The sequence below is a fragment of the Podarcis gaigeae genome, assembly GCF_964106915.1.
Source record: "Podarcis gaigeae genome assembly, chromosome: 5".
Taxonomy (NCBI): domain Eukaryota; kingdom Metazoa; phylum Chordata; class Lepidosauria; order Squamata; family Lacertidae; genus Podarcis; species Podarcis gaigeae.
In genome coordinates, this window is record NC_139681.1 from 52,616,264 (window position 1) to 52,633,410 (window position 17,147).

Below are 17,147 nucleotides of genomic sequence, written 5' to 3' on the forward strand. Positions count from 1 at the left end.
TGTTCCTCTCCAAACAAGCCACATGTGGAAACAGAAGGGCAAGATACCAAGTAATTTGATTAGAATCTGCAGCTTTGGGAGAAATACTATGGCCATGCTTTAATATCCACCCAGTGAAGTTGCTCAACACTTTTCAGAAGATTCAGTTCCCACATGGAACGGGAGATTGAGTAAATTTACTCAAAGGGATACTATTTAAGCATATACTCAAAACCAAATCCCAAAAGATGTCACAATGATGAACATACATACTTGCAGTTTCTAGAAGGTTTAACCCAGGCTTCCTCAACCTCGGCCCTCCACATGTTTTGAGACTACAATTCTCAGCATCCCTGACCACTGGTCCTGCTAGCTAGGGTTCATAGGAGTTGTAGGCCAAAAACATCTGGAGGGCGAGTTTGAGGAAGCCTGCTTTAACCTCTCTCAAGAGTAGACTTGTCAAGGAAAAGGGACCCTGTACCTCAATTTCTTGTAATGAAAAGATTTCAACTCCCAGGGAAGCTCCTTTTTCCTTTAATGTGCCATCAAAAGGATCCATCAGAATTATCATCTTCAGTCCTGGTGTCTTCTTTTGTTCACAGTTCTCAAGTATCACTTGTGCTTTCTCGGGCTTGTCACATATCACTGTAGCAATGTCAGCTAAAGGAACACACATAATACTTGACAACCTCCATCATTGGACTCAAGTTACACAGAACACACAAGCAGCACCAGCTTGCTGAAGCAGACATCTCCACATACCCATTTCATGTGGCAATCATTTAAGAAGTGGAAAGTGGAAACAATGCATTGAGCGCAAGCACTCTGTGTGCCAGAAGCTTCTGGGAGCTGCAAGAAATGATAGCCTAATTGCAAGCCACACCTGGCAGGCACAGCTATCAAGACACAGACACTTAAATTTGCTGTGAGGAGTATAGGCCTCTTAATTGGGCTTTAGAGCCTGTTAAGTATACCACACAATTATTCCCGCCGCTCGTACCAGCTTGTAAAAACACTTTGAGCAAGCATGTTGCATGCAAATGCCAAATGTCTCTTTAACCCAAACAGTTGCTTTGGGAGGGAGCATTTGGGATTCTAGGAGAATTTAGGGCATTTATTCCTTTATCCATCATGTACCGTATGTTTGAAAGCAAGCTTTTGTCTACAGGTTTCATGATCTACAACATCATGCATTTCACTGAAAGGAAAGAGCTGTTGTGGGGGGAAAGTAACGGAGAACATCTTCCACTGTTGTTTCCAACTGAGGTCAAGCAACTTAATTACCGGTAAGTAAGGCTACCATTGCACGGTTTGTGTAGCTTGGATCATAGCTGCTATAATTGGAAGTCATGCTATACTAATGGAGTACAATTAAATGAGCACCCAACTTGTCCAGACTAGTACAAAAAGTCCACTACTATTCTGCTACCCAAGAGACATAACTTCTTGGAGAATTAATCTCAACAAGGTTTCCTGTTAGGATTTTAAACTTGTGGCTTTCTCTCTTGTGAAAAGCATTGGGTGCTTTATAACAATTGCAGTAAAAACACTGGCTAGCTGTATTTCATTCCATTTGTGATTTTAACACTGACAGAGATTTTATCTCCAGACATTGCCAAGAGTTTCATTCAAAGAAGCTGCAACCCTTTGCATTCAAAAAGTTGGTTTCAAAGAAGTGAGCAAAATAAACTTTGAGGAAGTTCAAAGCTTAGTAACTGAAATACCAGCAATGGAGTGTATGATCCTCACCTGTATTTTTGTGTGTGCGTCTGCAAATTGAGTTTAATGGCCACTATTTTCATTTCAATAATGCCTTTTTCCATCTAGGATAGCATAAGCGTAACTATAGAAGGGGCGGTGTCTTCTATTTAAGCATTTAGTCTTCTGAAGTCAGATTATGTTCAAGTATACTGTCACAAGTATCTTGCTAAGAGGCAAACTCTGACTATTTGCCAAACAGCCTGAAGAAGTTCTCCAAAGGCAGGCTCAGAAAAATCTGATCAGGGACTTAAAGTTGGTTGAGAAATGCTTTGCTCCTCTACTTAAGCAAGGTCTTTGTCTCATGGGCATTCCGGGGCTTTTTGAAGTCAAAGATCCAGCATACCGACAGCTATACTGACAGAACAGAGCTTCAGCTACTAAAGCTCTTTTATTTGGCTCTATTCAAAGCAACATTGTTATGTCACATTGAACAGGACTAGAATTACAGAGGAGGAGGAGGAGGAGAGGTCAGTTCCATTAATGACACACAGGGTTACCTGCTCCCCCATCCTCAGATTTTACACCTGTCTTTTACTTACTCCTCTCCAGACTAACGAAGCAGGGGATAATTTTTCTGAGTCATTTCCACCTTTTAAGAAGAATTTGGGTCATATTAACTCAAATAGGAGGGGAATTCTTGGAACTTTTGTCCCTCTATTTGAGGACCCAATTTCACTTTATAGTAGTCACTTGTCAAGAAAATAACACGCCCCACCCCCCAATATGAAGAAAGAGTAGAACAATGTATTTCATGGCCAAAGAAAACAGCTTACCTTTGTTAATAACGTACACAATTGCATCAGGTCCCAGAGTGTCATAAAGGGGAACTGCAACCATTGAGTAAGTGTAGCAGGCAAGCTCAGAGATCACCCACTACAGGAGAAAAGAATGGAAAAACACATAAGCATTGTGTGGCAATATTATAAAACAGCATGTTTAAGAATCAGGTATATTCTAGTAATCCTCCCATTAGAGCTTCAGGTGTTAATTGTGTTGAGCTTGTGAACTTGCAGGCTTGCACCTGGCAGGAACTATATATGACACATCTATTCCAATGAGCACGATTAGTCAAGGAAGCTTGATTTTATCAGCCAAACTGCAGAAGCAATTGTGGTAGATACGCAAGCCATTGTGCAAATTGGGGGAGGGGAATACTCATCAGGAAATTGTGAACCTATCACATATTAATTCCAGCAAGACAGGCAACATGCCAAAGTTGCTCCCAGCACCAGACCAGAACATGGATACAACATGAACAGGCAGCAGGTCCATTCACTTCTTCTGCTGCATCCAAACATTAATATCAAAACAGTGTACAAATTTAGGAATGGTTTTACCAGAATACTACAGCCAACTAGGATTCTCACAAGTTACCTCTGGTCTATTCTGAGCAAAGATGCCAATGAACTGATCCCCTGAGGGTTTACATCCTTTGTGTAGAAGACCTGATCCCAGGTGTTCAGCTCTGTCCAGCACCTAGAAATATCAAGGATAGTTAGCTTGACATTATTTGCAAGGGATTTAGATCAATTTTCCAGTTGGTGTTTTAACCAACCTGTTGGTAAGACAGCCACTGAAAAGGTTTCTTTGGTTTTCTGTATCCTAAGCAAGGGCCATTTTCTGCAAGAAAAAAAATAATGAGATTATGAATATGCCAGCATAGTAGAAGGGTATTCAAGTGAACTGAAGGATACCGAACAAGAATCCACAGCTTTTAGGCATCCCTGATTTGCTGACATCGTCAGCTGGATTTGCTGCCTAGATGCTAAATTATGTCTTTAGTTTGCAATATCTTCAACAACTGAACACTCTTCTGCATCAGAGGACTTTAGACGGCTTTGTGCAGAGATGGATTCCAATTCATTGTATTTACCTTCCTTTAATATTATATGTGGTTTACAGTTTAAAAATAATAATACTTGAACAGAAAATCAAGCAAATTTCAAGAAACATTAGAATGCCTTCTTATGGGAAAGTTTGAAATACTTTTCTTATACAGCATTCACATATTACTGCAATATGTAGATCCCCCTCATCAAAACAGCATCAGAAGCTGGCTAAGGACCAAAGCACATGTGATGCAAGAGATTCAGACTGAATCAGTGTAAGTTTGGATGCCTTACACTGGCTTCTTTTTAAAGAAGTGTTCTCTTCTTAATTCAGGATATCAAGTCATTGATCTACCACATTATATGGTTTGGCCTCAAGCATTATGCTCCAACCTCATGAAAATGAAAGTCAGACTTTCTATTTCACACCATTCGTTTCCACACCAATTATAAGGAGCCCTGCAACATTTGTGGTGTTAGAGGATTTGTTTTTATATTCAATTCATCTCTAAAGCAAGCCAGCCATTTCTGAAGAATATCCTCAGTAGGCAATCACTGTGGGTAGAAAAGGATGCACATATCAAGGACCAGAAACACACAGAAAGACTGCCATGAATCCATATTCCCATATGGAAAGCCCAGTGTTATTTTTCTAGAAAAAGAAGTGGTGGAACTCGCTCCCTTGTTCGCTTATAATGGCAATAACACTCACTTGAGTGATACCAGAACTGAGTTCCTGAAAGTTCCACCTGGAAAAGTCTCTGCAAATATCATTCTGTTAGCTTTTCCCTACTCAGCTTCATTAGCTTCATCAGGTGAGAAGTATTATGGCAACACCCTCTCCATCCAAAACTGTGGTTTGAACAAGCAATGCTAAAACAGGCCATCCAAGTTGTCCCAGTGAATTCCCTACTCACCTGAGACGTAGCGTCCTCTTCTGAAACTTTCATATAAGGTCCGTGCATCCTCGTGGTAATAAGAAAGAAGCTTGCCATCAGGCATAAGAGCACTTCTTCTAGCTCCTCCCTGCATTCAGAAATTATTCAGGTTAGTTGGCAATGTGGATGATGCACCACAAGGCCCCACTCCCCACATTAGACTTAACTCAGATTAAGACTACCCAAGGTTCTTCTCCCCACAATCTGTACATAGGATAAATAGCTACACCAGTTGGGGGGGTGGGGACCAGCAATGCACCTAAACCACCACCACCACAAGTAATAATAATTGACACAGACTTTCCATGTTCCCTTGATCTGAGCCATGCCTTAAGCCCTAGAGAAGTCTCCACCTGCAATAGTCCTCTCCTAGATCTCCCTTTTCGCTTCTAGATGTTTCCTGCCTCCCACCACCTTAAAGTAAACTTAGGGAAACCAGCAGCAGTGAAGCAAGTTCAGTTTCAGAGGCAGGGAGAGAGTAAACTCGCCTTATTAACTGGCATGGGCTTCCTAGACCATGGGTTTCCAACTCTCCTCCTCCCATTGTGGAATTACTATCCCTATAGCACTTTTCATAGTGCCCAGCAAATGATTTAAGAGCCACTGTTATAGCATTGAAATCAAGCAAGTATGGAAGCGCCAAGGCACTTCCTCTTCATCCATCTCAGGCCATTTGGGTAGCTATCAGATCTCCTTCAGAGGCCATCTGTTTCTAAAACAGTAGTAATTAGATGTCAACAAGATCTGTAGCCATTTCATTTGGCTGCCCTCATGAATCGAGCACCATCTCCTCAAGAATTTGTTAGTTGACTCCATGTTAAGTGAGATGGTGCATGACCCACAAAGATGCTTTGTAGGCACACATACAGAAGCTGTTCTACTGATGGTTAACCAATGACTGTAGCTGAATCCGGTTGACTGGTCAGCTGTGTGACAATACTGCCCCAGCCAAGGAGCCTTTGGAGAGAACAATTAACCTGACAAGCCTTTTCACCTTTTATCTGGTGTACGGCATTGCAGCCAGTCAGCCAAGCCTCAACAGTTTTCCGGCATAGGGGGAGGTATGCTGCCTCCTCCCCCCGTGTAATCTGTGCCAGGGACAGCCCCAGCCAATCTGCGGCCAGGTTGGGTATGGCCTGGGCCATTTAAATTTGGCATGGCCGGCCGGCTCCCTCTTCCTTGCCTCTTCTCCTGGAAACTTTGTTACTTGGGTGCCTTGGCATCTAACATTTACAGGCATCAAAGGAAATTGTGCAGCTGCTGCTCTCTGTTTAGATCTAAACTCTTCTTGATCCCAGGTATGTTTCTGGGGGTAAGTGTGTCAGTTTTCCCTGTAATGTTCATGGCTAGAACTCAAGTAGAATCCCAGAACAATATAAGAATGCAGATGTGCACAGGACCAACAGCATACATGTGAACAATATCGGCTGTTGGAGAATGTAGATTCCCACCATCCCCTATCTACCACCCAATACTCACTGAGAAATGTCATAAATCTCAAGTAGTTTCCATAGCAAGTCAAGTACATTTCACACAACTGCATCCAATGAAGGGTAAGCTAAGCAATTCATACATTTCATCTAGCCCATTCATATGCCAACAGCGGCTAATTTCTTTTCTTTTCTTTTCTTTTCTTTTACCTCAGTGCCAACCGACTGCTTCTTCAAGTCAACGGGAGCCGCAATTGGTTTTGGTTTGGTTATCAGCCATAGGAAGACTGTAGTTCCGAAAGTAACAAGACCAATCAAAGCAGGAGTCGGGAGTGGTGAAAACAAGATCTGAAGTATCCAAATCATCCTGTTGGATCAGTGCAGACAAAGTGGTGAAGCCTAAAGCAAGAGGCACAAAGCAATTAGAACACAATTAACTTTTCATACATAGCTTAATAAAGGTGTTATCCAGTAGCATGACAACGAAATGTTCCCAAGATAGTTATTATTATCCAAGGCTTAATTTAAACTGAAGGCAACCAATCCACCATCTAGGTTAGCATCTGATCATGATGTGCTGTAAGTACCATGGTACAGATAACTAAATTTGGTTGTGGTAGATTCTGCAAAATCTCCAAGAGCAGCAACTTATTCTACTTTCTAATCATGTTTCTAGTCCCAAGGATATGCTATCCATTCTTATCTCCATATCCTCCTACAGAGTCTACAGAGCTCATTTCCAAGTACACATAAGTAGCTCAGTGGTGCAGCACCTGCTTTGAATATTTAATCCTACCATTGGCAGTTCAAAGAATTGGATGTTGCAAAAGTATCCTACCCTGGAGATCCACTGTCTGTCAGAGCATGCAGTACTTGTCTAGAGGGACCAATGGTCTTGCCTACAAGGCAACTTCATATGTTCATGTAACTTGTTTCCTTGTATGGTTTTGTTCCCCACTTCCACAGCCCCTGCCCCAGTCATTCTGGGCACATACACTACTGGAAAGCTTACCAAGAAAATTAGTTTAAAGAGTCCAGCTCCAAGACAACTCCATCAAACACTGACAAGGATTTTGCTGGCATTTTCAAGAGATATGGAAGGAGACTCTGCACTTTCACAAATTGCATAACATACTACAGCTACTGACTTTTGCCCTTGGATGTGTGGTTTGCTGACTTCTAAGTGTATTCAAGAGTTGCTCATACAGGAAGCCCTTTTCACCCATTTATCAAGAGAGGTCATTATACTACGAACTATGTTCAAGTTTACACAACGATGAAGTGAGCTGACTACATCTGTTTATCACTGAAGTCTTGCATCTGACCCAAGTACAATTCCATTCCTTGCAGCTAACCCAATTCCCAATGCACCTCTAAGCTCACGCTATATCTCCCCCACGAACACAAAAGCAGATTTACAAAGTAACTGCTGCTAGACAAATGACTACCCCATACTTTGATATCTCATTGATATCGACTGGGGGCAATAGATCAGGATTTGTTGGTAGATCTATGGATGATTTGCAGTTGATTGTCAAGAACTATTCAGCAACAGCAAAAAAAAAAACTCCCTTCCTGCTCTAAATTACATTACTGAAATGAAGAAAGCTTGGAGAAAACAGGAAAGGGGGTTGTATGTAGAAGGACTGTTGTCTCCGTTCATTTGTGGTACTGAAAACAAATTCCTGGGCTCAGAATTATTTAAATCTAAGTTCTAGTTCTAGTTTATAAGTTTATTTTTCTAACCAAATGCCATAACAAATTTAACAAATTTGTAAAAATAGTATTGATAAAACAGAATATCCATCCATAATATAAGGCAACACCCATGATGTGTGTGAGAAAAAATACCAAACACCAACAAGCTTAAACTTAACTTTATTTCAAATTAAACCTCCAAATCACCATAATGATTTTATGGAACTCATTTGTTCCTGATTTTTCTTGCATAGAGGGTCTAAATCTAATTGAGTGTATGTGTCATTTGCACCAGGTCTGCCGGGTGCATTTTGCAAGTGTGAATCTGGCCATTCTAGATTTAGATCAGCTATGAAGATAAATTAGAAGTTTGCTTTGTTTACAGAATAGTCCTAGATCAAAAGGACTTTATCTTTTGAGTTCAGGAACATCCATATAATCAGAGCTTTCATTTTTTATCTGAACTGAACGAGACAGGTTTTAGAACTAGGAGATGTATAGAGACAATGGGCTACATACAGGTGACTCTCAACTTACGTGAGGGATACATTCCGGGGATAGCACATAAAATAAAAATTGTATATAGTCAAAACACATTGGATACCATGGCAGGTGGGATTGCCAAAGTCTTCCCCCCCCCCAATGCCCACCCCCTCTTTCCGCTCTCTTTTAATTTTTTCGAATATCCTAGCTTGTAAAGCCGAATGCACACAAGTTAAATGTGCATAAGCTGAGAGTTACCTGTATTACTAATGTTTTAAAACAAAATCTACCCTGCCTAATTTTCCAGAAGTATCCAGGGTGGCTAACAAATGAGATAAAGGATAAAACACAAGTAACTACCTCCATCATAAAATCAAAATATAAGTATGAAAACTACAACAAATATCACAGTGTTCAAAACTGCAGGATGGCCATCAACATACTTGACTATGTCAGCAAATGATATTTCAGTGAATGAACATTTATTATCTATATACTGCCCATCTGACCGGGTTGCCACTCTGGGCAGCTTCCAACAAATTAAAACATTAAGCACAGTAAAACATCAAGTATTAAAAACTTCCCTATACAGTAGTCAGGTCTTTACCAACGACCTGTAGCAATACAACAAAAGGGCTCTGAGGCACTTGACTCAACAATTTGGCATTATTTATGATTCTTTATTCAATGCCCATACCTGCCTTCATCCAAAGTTCACAAGGCAGTTTACAATTCATTCTACGAAGTGTCTGCCATGGCAGATATCACCCTCATCCTGGCTAACAGCAGCTTTGTCAGGGCAAGGGATTTGGAGCAGAGCCTCTGTTGATTATCAGAGGACATTGGGGCAGGGGGAGCCATATACAGAGAAGGGCCTTTAAGTATTTGTTAAGAGATTCCCGCCCAAGAGTCCTTTAAAGATAGGAGGGTCTACCATAACATCCCTCCATCCCATTTCCTATGCTACTAACTGCATCCATCCCTGGGAAGGCCAGGGAAGCAGGCAGTTATCACTGTCCCCCAACACTGCTTCAGCCACCACCGCTGCTGCTGGGAAAAGTCAGGAGACAGATTATTACCCAGCTGCCCAAGAAGAAGACACATTTGGCTGCTATCTGAAATGGGTTGCCAAGTTGGGCACAATAGCAGAGGGGCTACTTTCCCCTGTCGCCATTGCGGAACCTTAGAAGACCAGCAGTTGGAGCAGCCAACAGTAACATCTGCAGCCTAGAGTGGACAGTTAAGGCATCATCTTCCAAGGATGCTGGGAGGAGGCGGGAGCGACAGCCTATCCAGCTACTCCAAATGAACTGCTCTACACCCAGGGGGACTTGTTCTCTTCCATGTGCCTTTATCTTGTTAAACAATTTATGGCCTTTTAAACTGTGAGGGGGGTATTGTTTTGGTTTGTTATTCTGGTATTGCGTTGTTGTGCTTTAATAATGTAAAGCGCTCTGTGAGCTTCAGGCGGAGGGCAGTTTTGAAATTTAATAAACAATAAAATGGGAACACTTTAAAAAAGAGAAAAAATGGCTGAAATATATTGCTCTTTTAAGAAAAGAAGTGCTACCTTTAAAAAATAAAAACCAAAACCTTGTGTGTTAATTTCCATTTTGGAGGCTGCCTTAGGTGTTATCAGGCAGAATGATATGATAAATCTTGTTCACACTCAACACACCCTGATTAAAGCAGCCTTTGACAGCCTGGTACCCTCCAAGTGCTTTAGACTAGAACTCCAATCAACCCCAGCCAGAACAACTATGATGGGTGGGGCTGTGGGAAGCAGGGTAGGGGTGTGTGTGTGTGTGTTGCAGTAGAGCATGATCCTCAAACCTGGTGCTCTCCAAATGTTTTGGACTATGTGAAGGACAAACCTTAATAAAACTCTAGTCCATGGGTAGGCAAACTAAGTCCCGGGGGCCAGATCTGGCCCAATCGCTTTCTAAATCTGGCCCATGGATGGTCTTGGAACCAGCGTGTTTTTACATGAGTAGAATGTCTTTTTATTTAAAATGCATCTCTGGGTTATTTGTGGGGCATAGGAATTCATTCATTCATTTTTCAAAATATAGCCCAGCCCCCCACAAGGTCTGAGGGACAGTGGACCAGCCCCCTGCTGAAAAAGTCTGCTGACCCCTGATGATCTAAGCAGACAGGTCTCTGACTGTTGCCTGCCAAATCCCATAACACCCGTGTATTATGCAAAAAGTATCTCATACATTACTATTCCAGTTGGTGTTTAATGAAGAGGATCTTATTAAAGTTGTTGCTGGTTATTAGAGCATTGCTTAGCTGGCCAATTATTCAGTTCTGGTCATTTTTATACTGGGCTGAACACATTGTTGTGTGTTTGAATGTTGCCTAGCAAGGACCTTGTCCTATAAACACAGCCTAAATATGTAAATAAATAGACAAGTATACTATTCAATCTACATCCGGTAACTCCTGCAGCCAAGCTGGTGCCAAGTGTATTCCTCTGCTTTCCTTTGCACCACATTAGTGAGGCTGAGAGGGGGGACTTGTTGTCTGGGCAGCCCAGACCCTCCATACACACTGTCCAAAAGTGCACCCCACAGAGGTCACTTCAGTGCTGCTAACACAGCAAAAAGCAACACAGGCACTGAGATTCTTCAGCCCAGGAGGCACAGTCCATTGTCTCAAGACAGACGGATATCAACAACAATATTCAGTAATCTATTAATCCAGCTATTGCTAATTCTTCCCATGCTTCCTGTCCCCACCTATATGGAGAACAGTCTTGTATGAATTGAAATGCTCTCTTTAGTAAACTATTATTTAATGAAAAAACCCTGTCTGTTTAAAATTGAGTTAAGGTTCTCTCGTGATGGCTCAAACACTACAAAGCCAAGAAACTAGATGCCAAAGATTATGCCTTAACAAGTACGTCATGACATTTTGCAGCACCACAAATTATGCTTGCTTGCATCATGCACCCACACTTTTCATTGATCTTTCTGGCACAAATCCTGATAGGAGGAATGAATTACTGTATTTTTTGCTCTATAAGACTCACTTTTTCCCTCCTAAAAAGTAAGGGGAAATGTGTGTGCATCTTATGGAGCGAATGCAGGCTGCACAGCTATCACAGAAGCCTGAACAGCAAGAGGGATCGCTGCTTTCACTGCGCAGCAATCCCTCTTGCTGTTCTGGCTTCTGAGATTCAGAATATTTTTTTCTCGTTTTCCTCCTCCCAAAACTAGGTGCGTCTTGTGGTCTGGTGCGTCTTATAGAGCAAAAAATACAGTATTTGGGATGAGCAAAGTTGCCCCACGTTGTCCTGGTCCAGTATTGCCTTACGCAGCATCTGAACACTGCTGTGTTGCCAGAGAAATCATCCTGCAAATTGACCCATGCCTCTTTCTTGCTTACATCAGTATCTAGTAGGTTGGGCTAAACAAAGAGATGGGGATCGTCTCCGATTCAGCGGGGCAAGAATAACACTCCTGGTGTGTGCGAGAATAGGGTTGTGAGGTGTGGAGTAGGAATTGCAGTGAAGAGCAGGGGATATGTGTGGTTGTGGGTGTGCTCCCCCACAAAACATTTTCAAGTTTCCAAACATGCTCATGGGTCCAAAAACGTTGATGAGCTGTTGTTTAAGAAGAAGAGGAGGAGTTTGGATTTGATATCCCGCCTTTCACTCCCCTTCAAGAGTCTCAAAGCGGCTAACATTCTCCTTTCCCTTCGTTCCCCACAACAAACACTCTGTGAGGTGTGTGGGGCTGAGAGACTTAAGAAGTGTGACTAGCCCAAGGTCATCCAGCAGCTGCATGTGGAGGCGTGGAGACTCGAACCCGGTTCCCCAGATTACAAGACTACCGCTCTTAACCACTACACCACACTGGCTCTCATTGCAACCCACTTCGTATTCCATAGACATTGCACGTAGTATGCTTTCTTTCCCAGTTCTGTTCTCATGGACATGTATTCAGCATGCCTCCATTATATAAGACTTCTCAAAGGTATTCAAGCCTCCTTTTGATAGAGCATTTCTCTCACATAGTACTTGTATATTACAAGTGTACTCATTGCTAACTAGAAAGGTCACTTATCAGAAGTCTGATAAGGACCAAGATCGTCCAAGATTCAGTAACTTTACTCAGTTTTTATTTAACTAGACAAGCCATAGTTCAATGGCAGAGAACATGCAGAAATTTCCAGCCTCAGTTCCTGCCATCTCCAGGGACAACTCCCATTTGAAATGCTAGAGAGCTACTTTCAGGCCGTGTAGCAGATAATAGGGAGCTAGATGGACATGTGTTCCAACTTGACATGAGACATTTTTCATGTTCCTCAGCAAAGCAAGGTTAAAACTAAACTATAAAGATTTCAAGCAAACTCCTAGAAGTTATTCATCAATTATGTACAGCAGCAATCAGAGCATTCTTATTCCCCAGAACAAAACATAAAAAACAGTGGAAGCTTTCACTCAGCTTCAATTGCGTTTTTAGTCAGTCAAAACCAAACCAAAACTCCAGAGCTACATTACTATTTATATAAGCATGTCTGTGCTGCATAAAGGGATAACTCAAGCCTTGACCTTTGAATCTCTGTCATAGAAACTGGATAAGCAACTGCTGCTAGAAGACCCAAGTAGAAAAGCAAGTCAGCTGTTGAACGGTGTTGGTAGAAATACTATACCTTTGAGTTCAGTTCTCATCTAGATACAGAAATCTATGCAACAAAGGCCACGTTTCGAAGCATAAAGGGGTCTTAAGCAAATTACTCTTGCTAACCCACTACCACAGACTTGCAATATCACCACCTTCTACCCTTTTAACATCCTCTCAAGATACAAATACAACTGACTGAGTAAAAACAATAGCAACCACCAACGAAAAGAACCATATTCAGACATCCGGTGTGCCTTTTGCTAACCTCTAAAGTTATCAATAGTACGCACAAGAGGAGGAGGACAAAAGCCAGGCACGCTTTAGAATTGATCTGTAACATACTAAATCTGACCATGCTTCTTCCACTTACCAGATAGCAGCCTCCTACCACACGCTTGCAACAAACTCAGACTCACGGCCTTAAATAGCAGCCACTTCCAGGAAGTGCTGGGAACAGCTCACACGAGAGGGAGGCCTCTCAGGCAGGAAGTGACTCATTTTTCTCAGGCTTTTTAATGCTATGCACATTCGCTTAGAAGGAAATCGCTCTGCACTCAGGGGGGACTTGCTTGCATGTGCCTTACGTAGCTCCAGATAGCTGCAACAGGAAGGGAAGTGGGCAACCGCATTTAGGCTAAAAGCACCCAGAAAATCAGCTGTCTACAGGTCGCTTTTATTTCCAGCTTAAGACCTTCATCTCCATTTAAAAACAAACAAACATAATTGCCTAGAATTGTGACAAGGGAATACAGAGTTTCCCGCACAGGATAAAGAACTATTCTGAACTCACTTACATATAATTTTTAATTTCACTGCAGAATGGATGGGGTTTGTATGTGAAAGTCGATGAAGTCCAAGCGGTTCACCCCCAAGCCTATGCCTATTTATTCAGAGATTCTACTGAGCTCAATGGAGCTTAATCCCAGGTGCATGGGATGGTTCATGAATCGTATAATTCAACCCCCGTCATCTGCATCTGCTTCTGCTACTTGCCCTCTTTGTCCCAGCTATGTTATGGTTTGAATATGATGCTAAACAATGACTGAGCGCTGCCTTCCCCAACCTGATGCCCTCCAGTTGTTTCGGACTGCAACTTTACCACCCTTGACCATTAGTCTTGGTAGCTGCGGCTGATGCTGGAATGCTGGAAGGGCATCGGGTTGGGAAAGGCTGATTTAGTATTATGTGAAGGAGCTTCGGGCAACAGCTCACTGCAGCAGCGACGAGACTGCAAGCTTCGAGCTCAGTGATTTTTCATTAACTGTGGACTGTTGTTCTATCTGAACCTGGTCAAACTCCAGTTAGTTTTAGGGTTTAGGGAAACAGGCCAACCATGGTTTATTAAGTTGGCTTGTTTCTTTAAATCATACCACTTATAATTGTAAATTGGTATAATAAGCTGCAATTACCTGAAAGCAAAGGCTTTTGATCTCTTCCCTGCAGGCATAGTGGCAGAAGACAGGAAAGGAGGAATACCCAAAACAGACACATGCATGTAACCCTAAACTCTGGTGTAAGTGTCGAAATTTGCCTGTCTGTTGTTATGTCATTTCTTTCTCATCATTGGAACTTGTGTTCCAAGTGGCCGGCTCTTTTGTTGCCTCTGCTACTTTAAGAGTAACCTACAATGTAGCAGGTGAAACTTTTCTATCCCTGTTATCTCCATATCTGGAAACACCTGCTTAATTATAGCCTATCAGGCTGTTAATGACATAGGTTCTTTTCATCAGCTTTGGCTGATACAGCAGCTACGGTTATTCCTGGAGCAAGATAGTTTGATCATAGTAGTTCAGGCACTGGTAACTTCAAGGCTGGATGAATGCACTGCACTCTATGAAGGGCTTCCCTTGTTCAGTCCATAAACTTTAGTTACTGCACAGGGTAAAATAAAAGTTGTGAAGCAAAACATGCAAGTACCATTTAAAGAAACTGCTTTGCTAGCTATGAACCTGCCCCTGCCTTTCAGTGCTTTTAGCCAATGAGTGAAGTCAGATCTGTGAGTGCTAGAATGAAATGCAGAGGCTTCCCAAAAGAATACTTGAAAAGGGGTTCTGAACGGAGAAGGAAGGGCTTCCTATTTCTTTCTAGTCAGATTTTGGGTCTTCCTTGATGCACTATCAGCCCAATGTGTTTCCCCCTCCTTTTTGTGCATGCATTTTTTTTTCTAGTTTTAAACACTCTGCAAATGCAGATACAACAAAAATCCATCATTAGTATATCCGTATTGTAGGGAGGTTGGTATTCTGGTTGAGAAAGGATAGGTTAAATCAGCCCTACAAAGTGGTGCAGTATTATTGTACTAATGTTATAGAACAGGGGTCCTGAGAGAGGGTAGTGAATTACCACTCTGTATTCAGTGTTGTTAAGGGACGCGGGTGGCGCTGTTGGTTGAACCACTGAGCCTAGGACTTGCTGATCAGAAGGTTGCGGCTCGAATCCCGTGATGGGGTGAGCTCCCGTTGCTCGGTCCCAGCTCCTGCCAACCTAGCAGTTTGAAAGGACGTCAAAGTGCAAGTAGATAAATAGGTACCACTCCAGTGGGAAGGTAAACGGTGTTTCCGTGCACTGCTCTGGTTCGCCAGAAGCGGCTTAGTCATGCTGGCCACATGACCCGGAAGCTGTACGCCGGCTCCCTCGGCCAGTAAAGCGAGATGAGCGCCGCAACCCCAGAGTCGGTCACGACTGGACCTAATGGTCAGGGGTCCCTTTACCTTTACCTTATTCAGTGTTGTTATACAGCTCTAGGGAAACATAAACAGGAGGGGATCTGTCAAATTGATTTTAGCAGCAACATGGGGAGCAGGGGAAATAATTGCTTTCCCAACCATGAGGGTGGAATAGGATAATGGTTGAAGAGCTTGCTGTTGGTATAAACTCTAAAATTATGGGTATATTCATGTCAAAGGCTCAAACCCCTTTTTTCTCAAAGTAAAATAAAAGGGTGACTGACCCATGTTGATAGCATTGCTGTAGTTACTATGAAGTCTAAATCGTAAAGACGCACAACAAATGTTCTTTAACAGTTTAATATTGAACTGATCCACATGTGAGCACCTGAACTTGGGTTGCTGATAATCTTACATCTCTTTTGATGCATGCATACACACCTGCCACCTGAAACGCCATGCCTGGCTTTGCACTGAATACAGTATTGCCAGCCAGAGGCAAACTAATGAAAGACATTACAGTAATGTAACTGGTTTACAGCTCATGAAACTTGAATTCTTTGCATTGTTCAGGGTTGGCACTGGGGAGGGCAGTCATCTTGTGCTTTTCACAGCTGTGTGGCAGGCAGAAATTCAATTTCCATTATGGGAAATGCTTCACCTGTTGACATTCTGTCTGTCAAACATCTAATAGCTTGTTGTGTGGTCTCTGATAGATATTTTTGGGCCCTCCACCCAACCCACTAAAATGGCATACAATTTTGTGCACAACACCAAACATATGCCAATTGATATTCTCTTTTGCATGTTAAATGGAGGGTCCAGTCGACATAATGAGCCCTGAAAATTCTGTTGGCGCTCCATCATTTCCCTAGCACTAGTACATTGACTCAGGCTAACACATCAAAATCAGAGCAGAAAAGTACCGTATTTTTCGCTCCATAGGACACACTTTTTCCCTCTTAAAAACTAAGGGGGAAAGTCTGTGCGTCCTATGGAGTGAGTGCAGGGGGGAGGCAGGCAGGGAAAGCCCCCAAGAGCAGTATACAAGCTTCACGCGGCTCTTGCGGGCTTTTCCCCAGGAGGGAGAAGGGACTGCAGCTCCCCGCCCCCACGGGAAGCGCGGCTAAAAACGAAGCCAAGACAGCGAGCGGGATCCATCCCGCTCGCTGTCTTGGCTTCTTTGCTCTTTGGGGCTGGGGAGGGGAGAAATAAGATTTTTTTTTCTTGATTTCCCCCCTAAAAACTAGGTGCGTCCTATAGAGCGAAAAATACGGTAGTTCTGCTTCCCATAATTCTAAGCATTTTGTTCACTATCCTTTTTTATCTAGTCGTGACATTGTACGGCATGTGCTTTTGCAAACAGTTGTGGGAACTACTCTTTGCTTCTTGCTGGCAGTAAGCATGGCTGCAATGGGTTTTCATTACAATACTTCCTAGTGTGAAGGCACAAGGTTCCTCCGGGCAAGGCAGGATTTGAAATTGCACAAAAGTACTTTTTTTAAAAAAACCAACTTTCCCACTAAAACAACAATAAGCAGTTGTAGTTCCATAATTAAATTCGTTGTCTTTGATCCTCACAGCTTTTCCAGACTGACACTTGTATGCATCACTACCTTTATGTCAATAATGCTGTGCAAGAGATTCAGAAGGATAGTGCAAAAAGTGAAGAATGCACCATGTCCAATGTTACCTGAAGCTTACAACATCAGCACAGCACATGAGAGGAGAA

The 17,147-nt window shown here is 42.4% G+C and overlaps 1 protein-coding gene across 3 annotated transcripts in view; it reads right to left on the reverse strand.

The window, feature by feature from the left end:
- Positions 1 to 17,147, reverse strand: part of ACSL5 (acyl-CoA synthetase long chain family member 5) — a 29,524-nt gene that overhangs the window by 11,468 nt on the left and 909 nt on the right. The window contains exons 1-7 of one of the 3 annotated variants that reach the window (XM_083741285.1): positions 13,120 to 13,206; positions 6,148 to 6,336; positions 4,487 to 4,595; positions 3,296 to 3,360; positions 3,115 to 3,216; positions 2,514 to 2,613; positions 461 to 639 (exon numbers count right to left, since the gene is read on the reverse strand). In XM_083741285.1, coding sequence (XP_083597411.1) covers positions 461 to 639; positions 2,514 to 2,613; positions 3,115 to 3,216; positions 3,296 to 3,360; positions 4,487 to 4,595; positions 6,148 to 6,303 — 711 coding nt within the window. In that variant the 5' untranslated portion in view covers positions 6,304 to 6,336; positions 13,120 to 13,206. Of the gene's footprint in view, positions 1 to 460; positions 640 to 2,513; positions 2,614 to 3,114; positions 3,217 to 3,295; positions 3,361 to 4,486; positions 4,596 to 6,147; positions 6,337 to 9,197; positions 9,356 to 13,119; positions 13,207 to 17,147 lie in introns of those variants that run through there. The other 2 variants (XM_083741284.1, XM_083741286.1) reach the window with 2 other exon arrangements.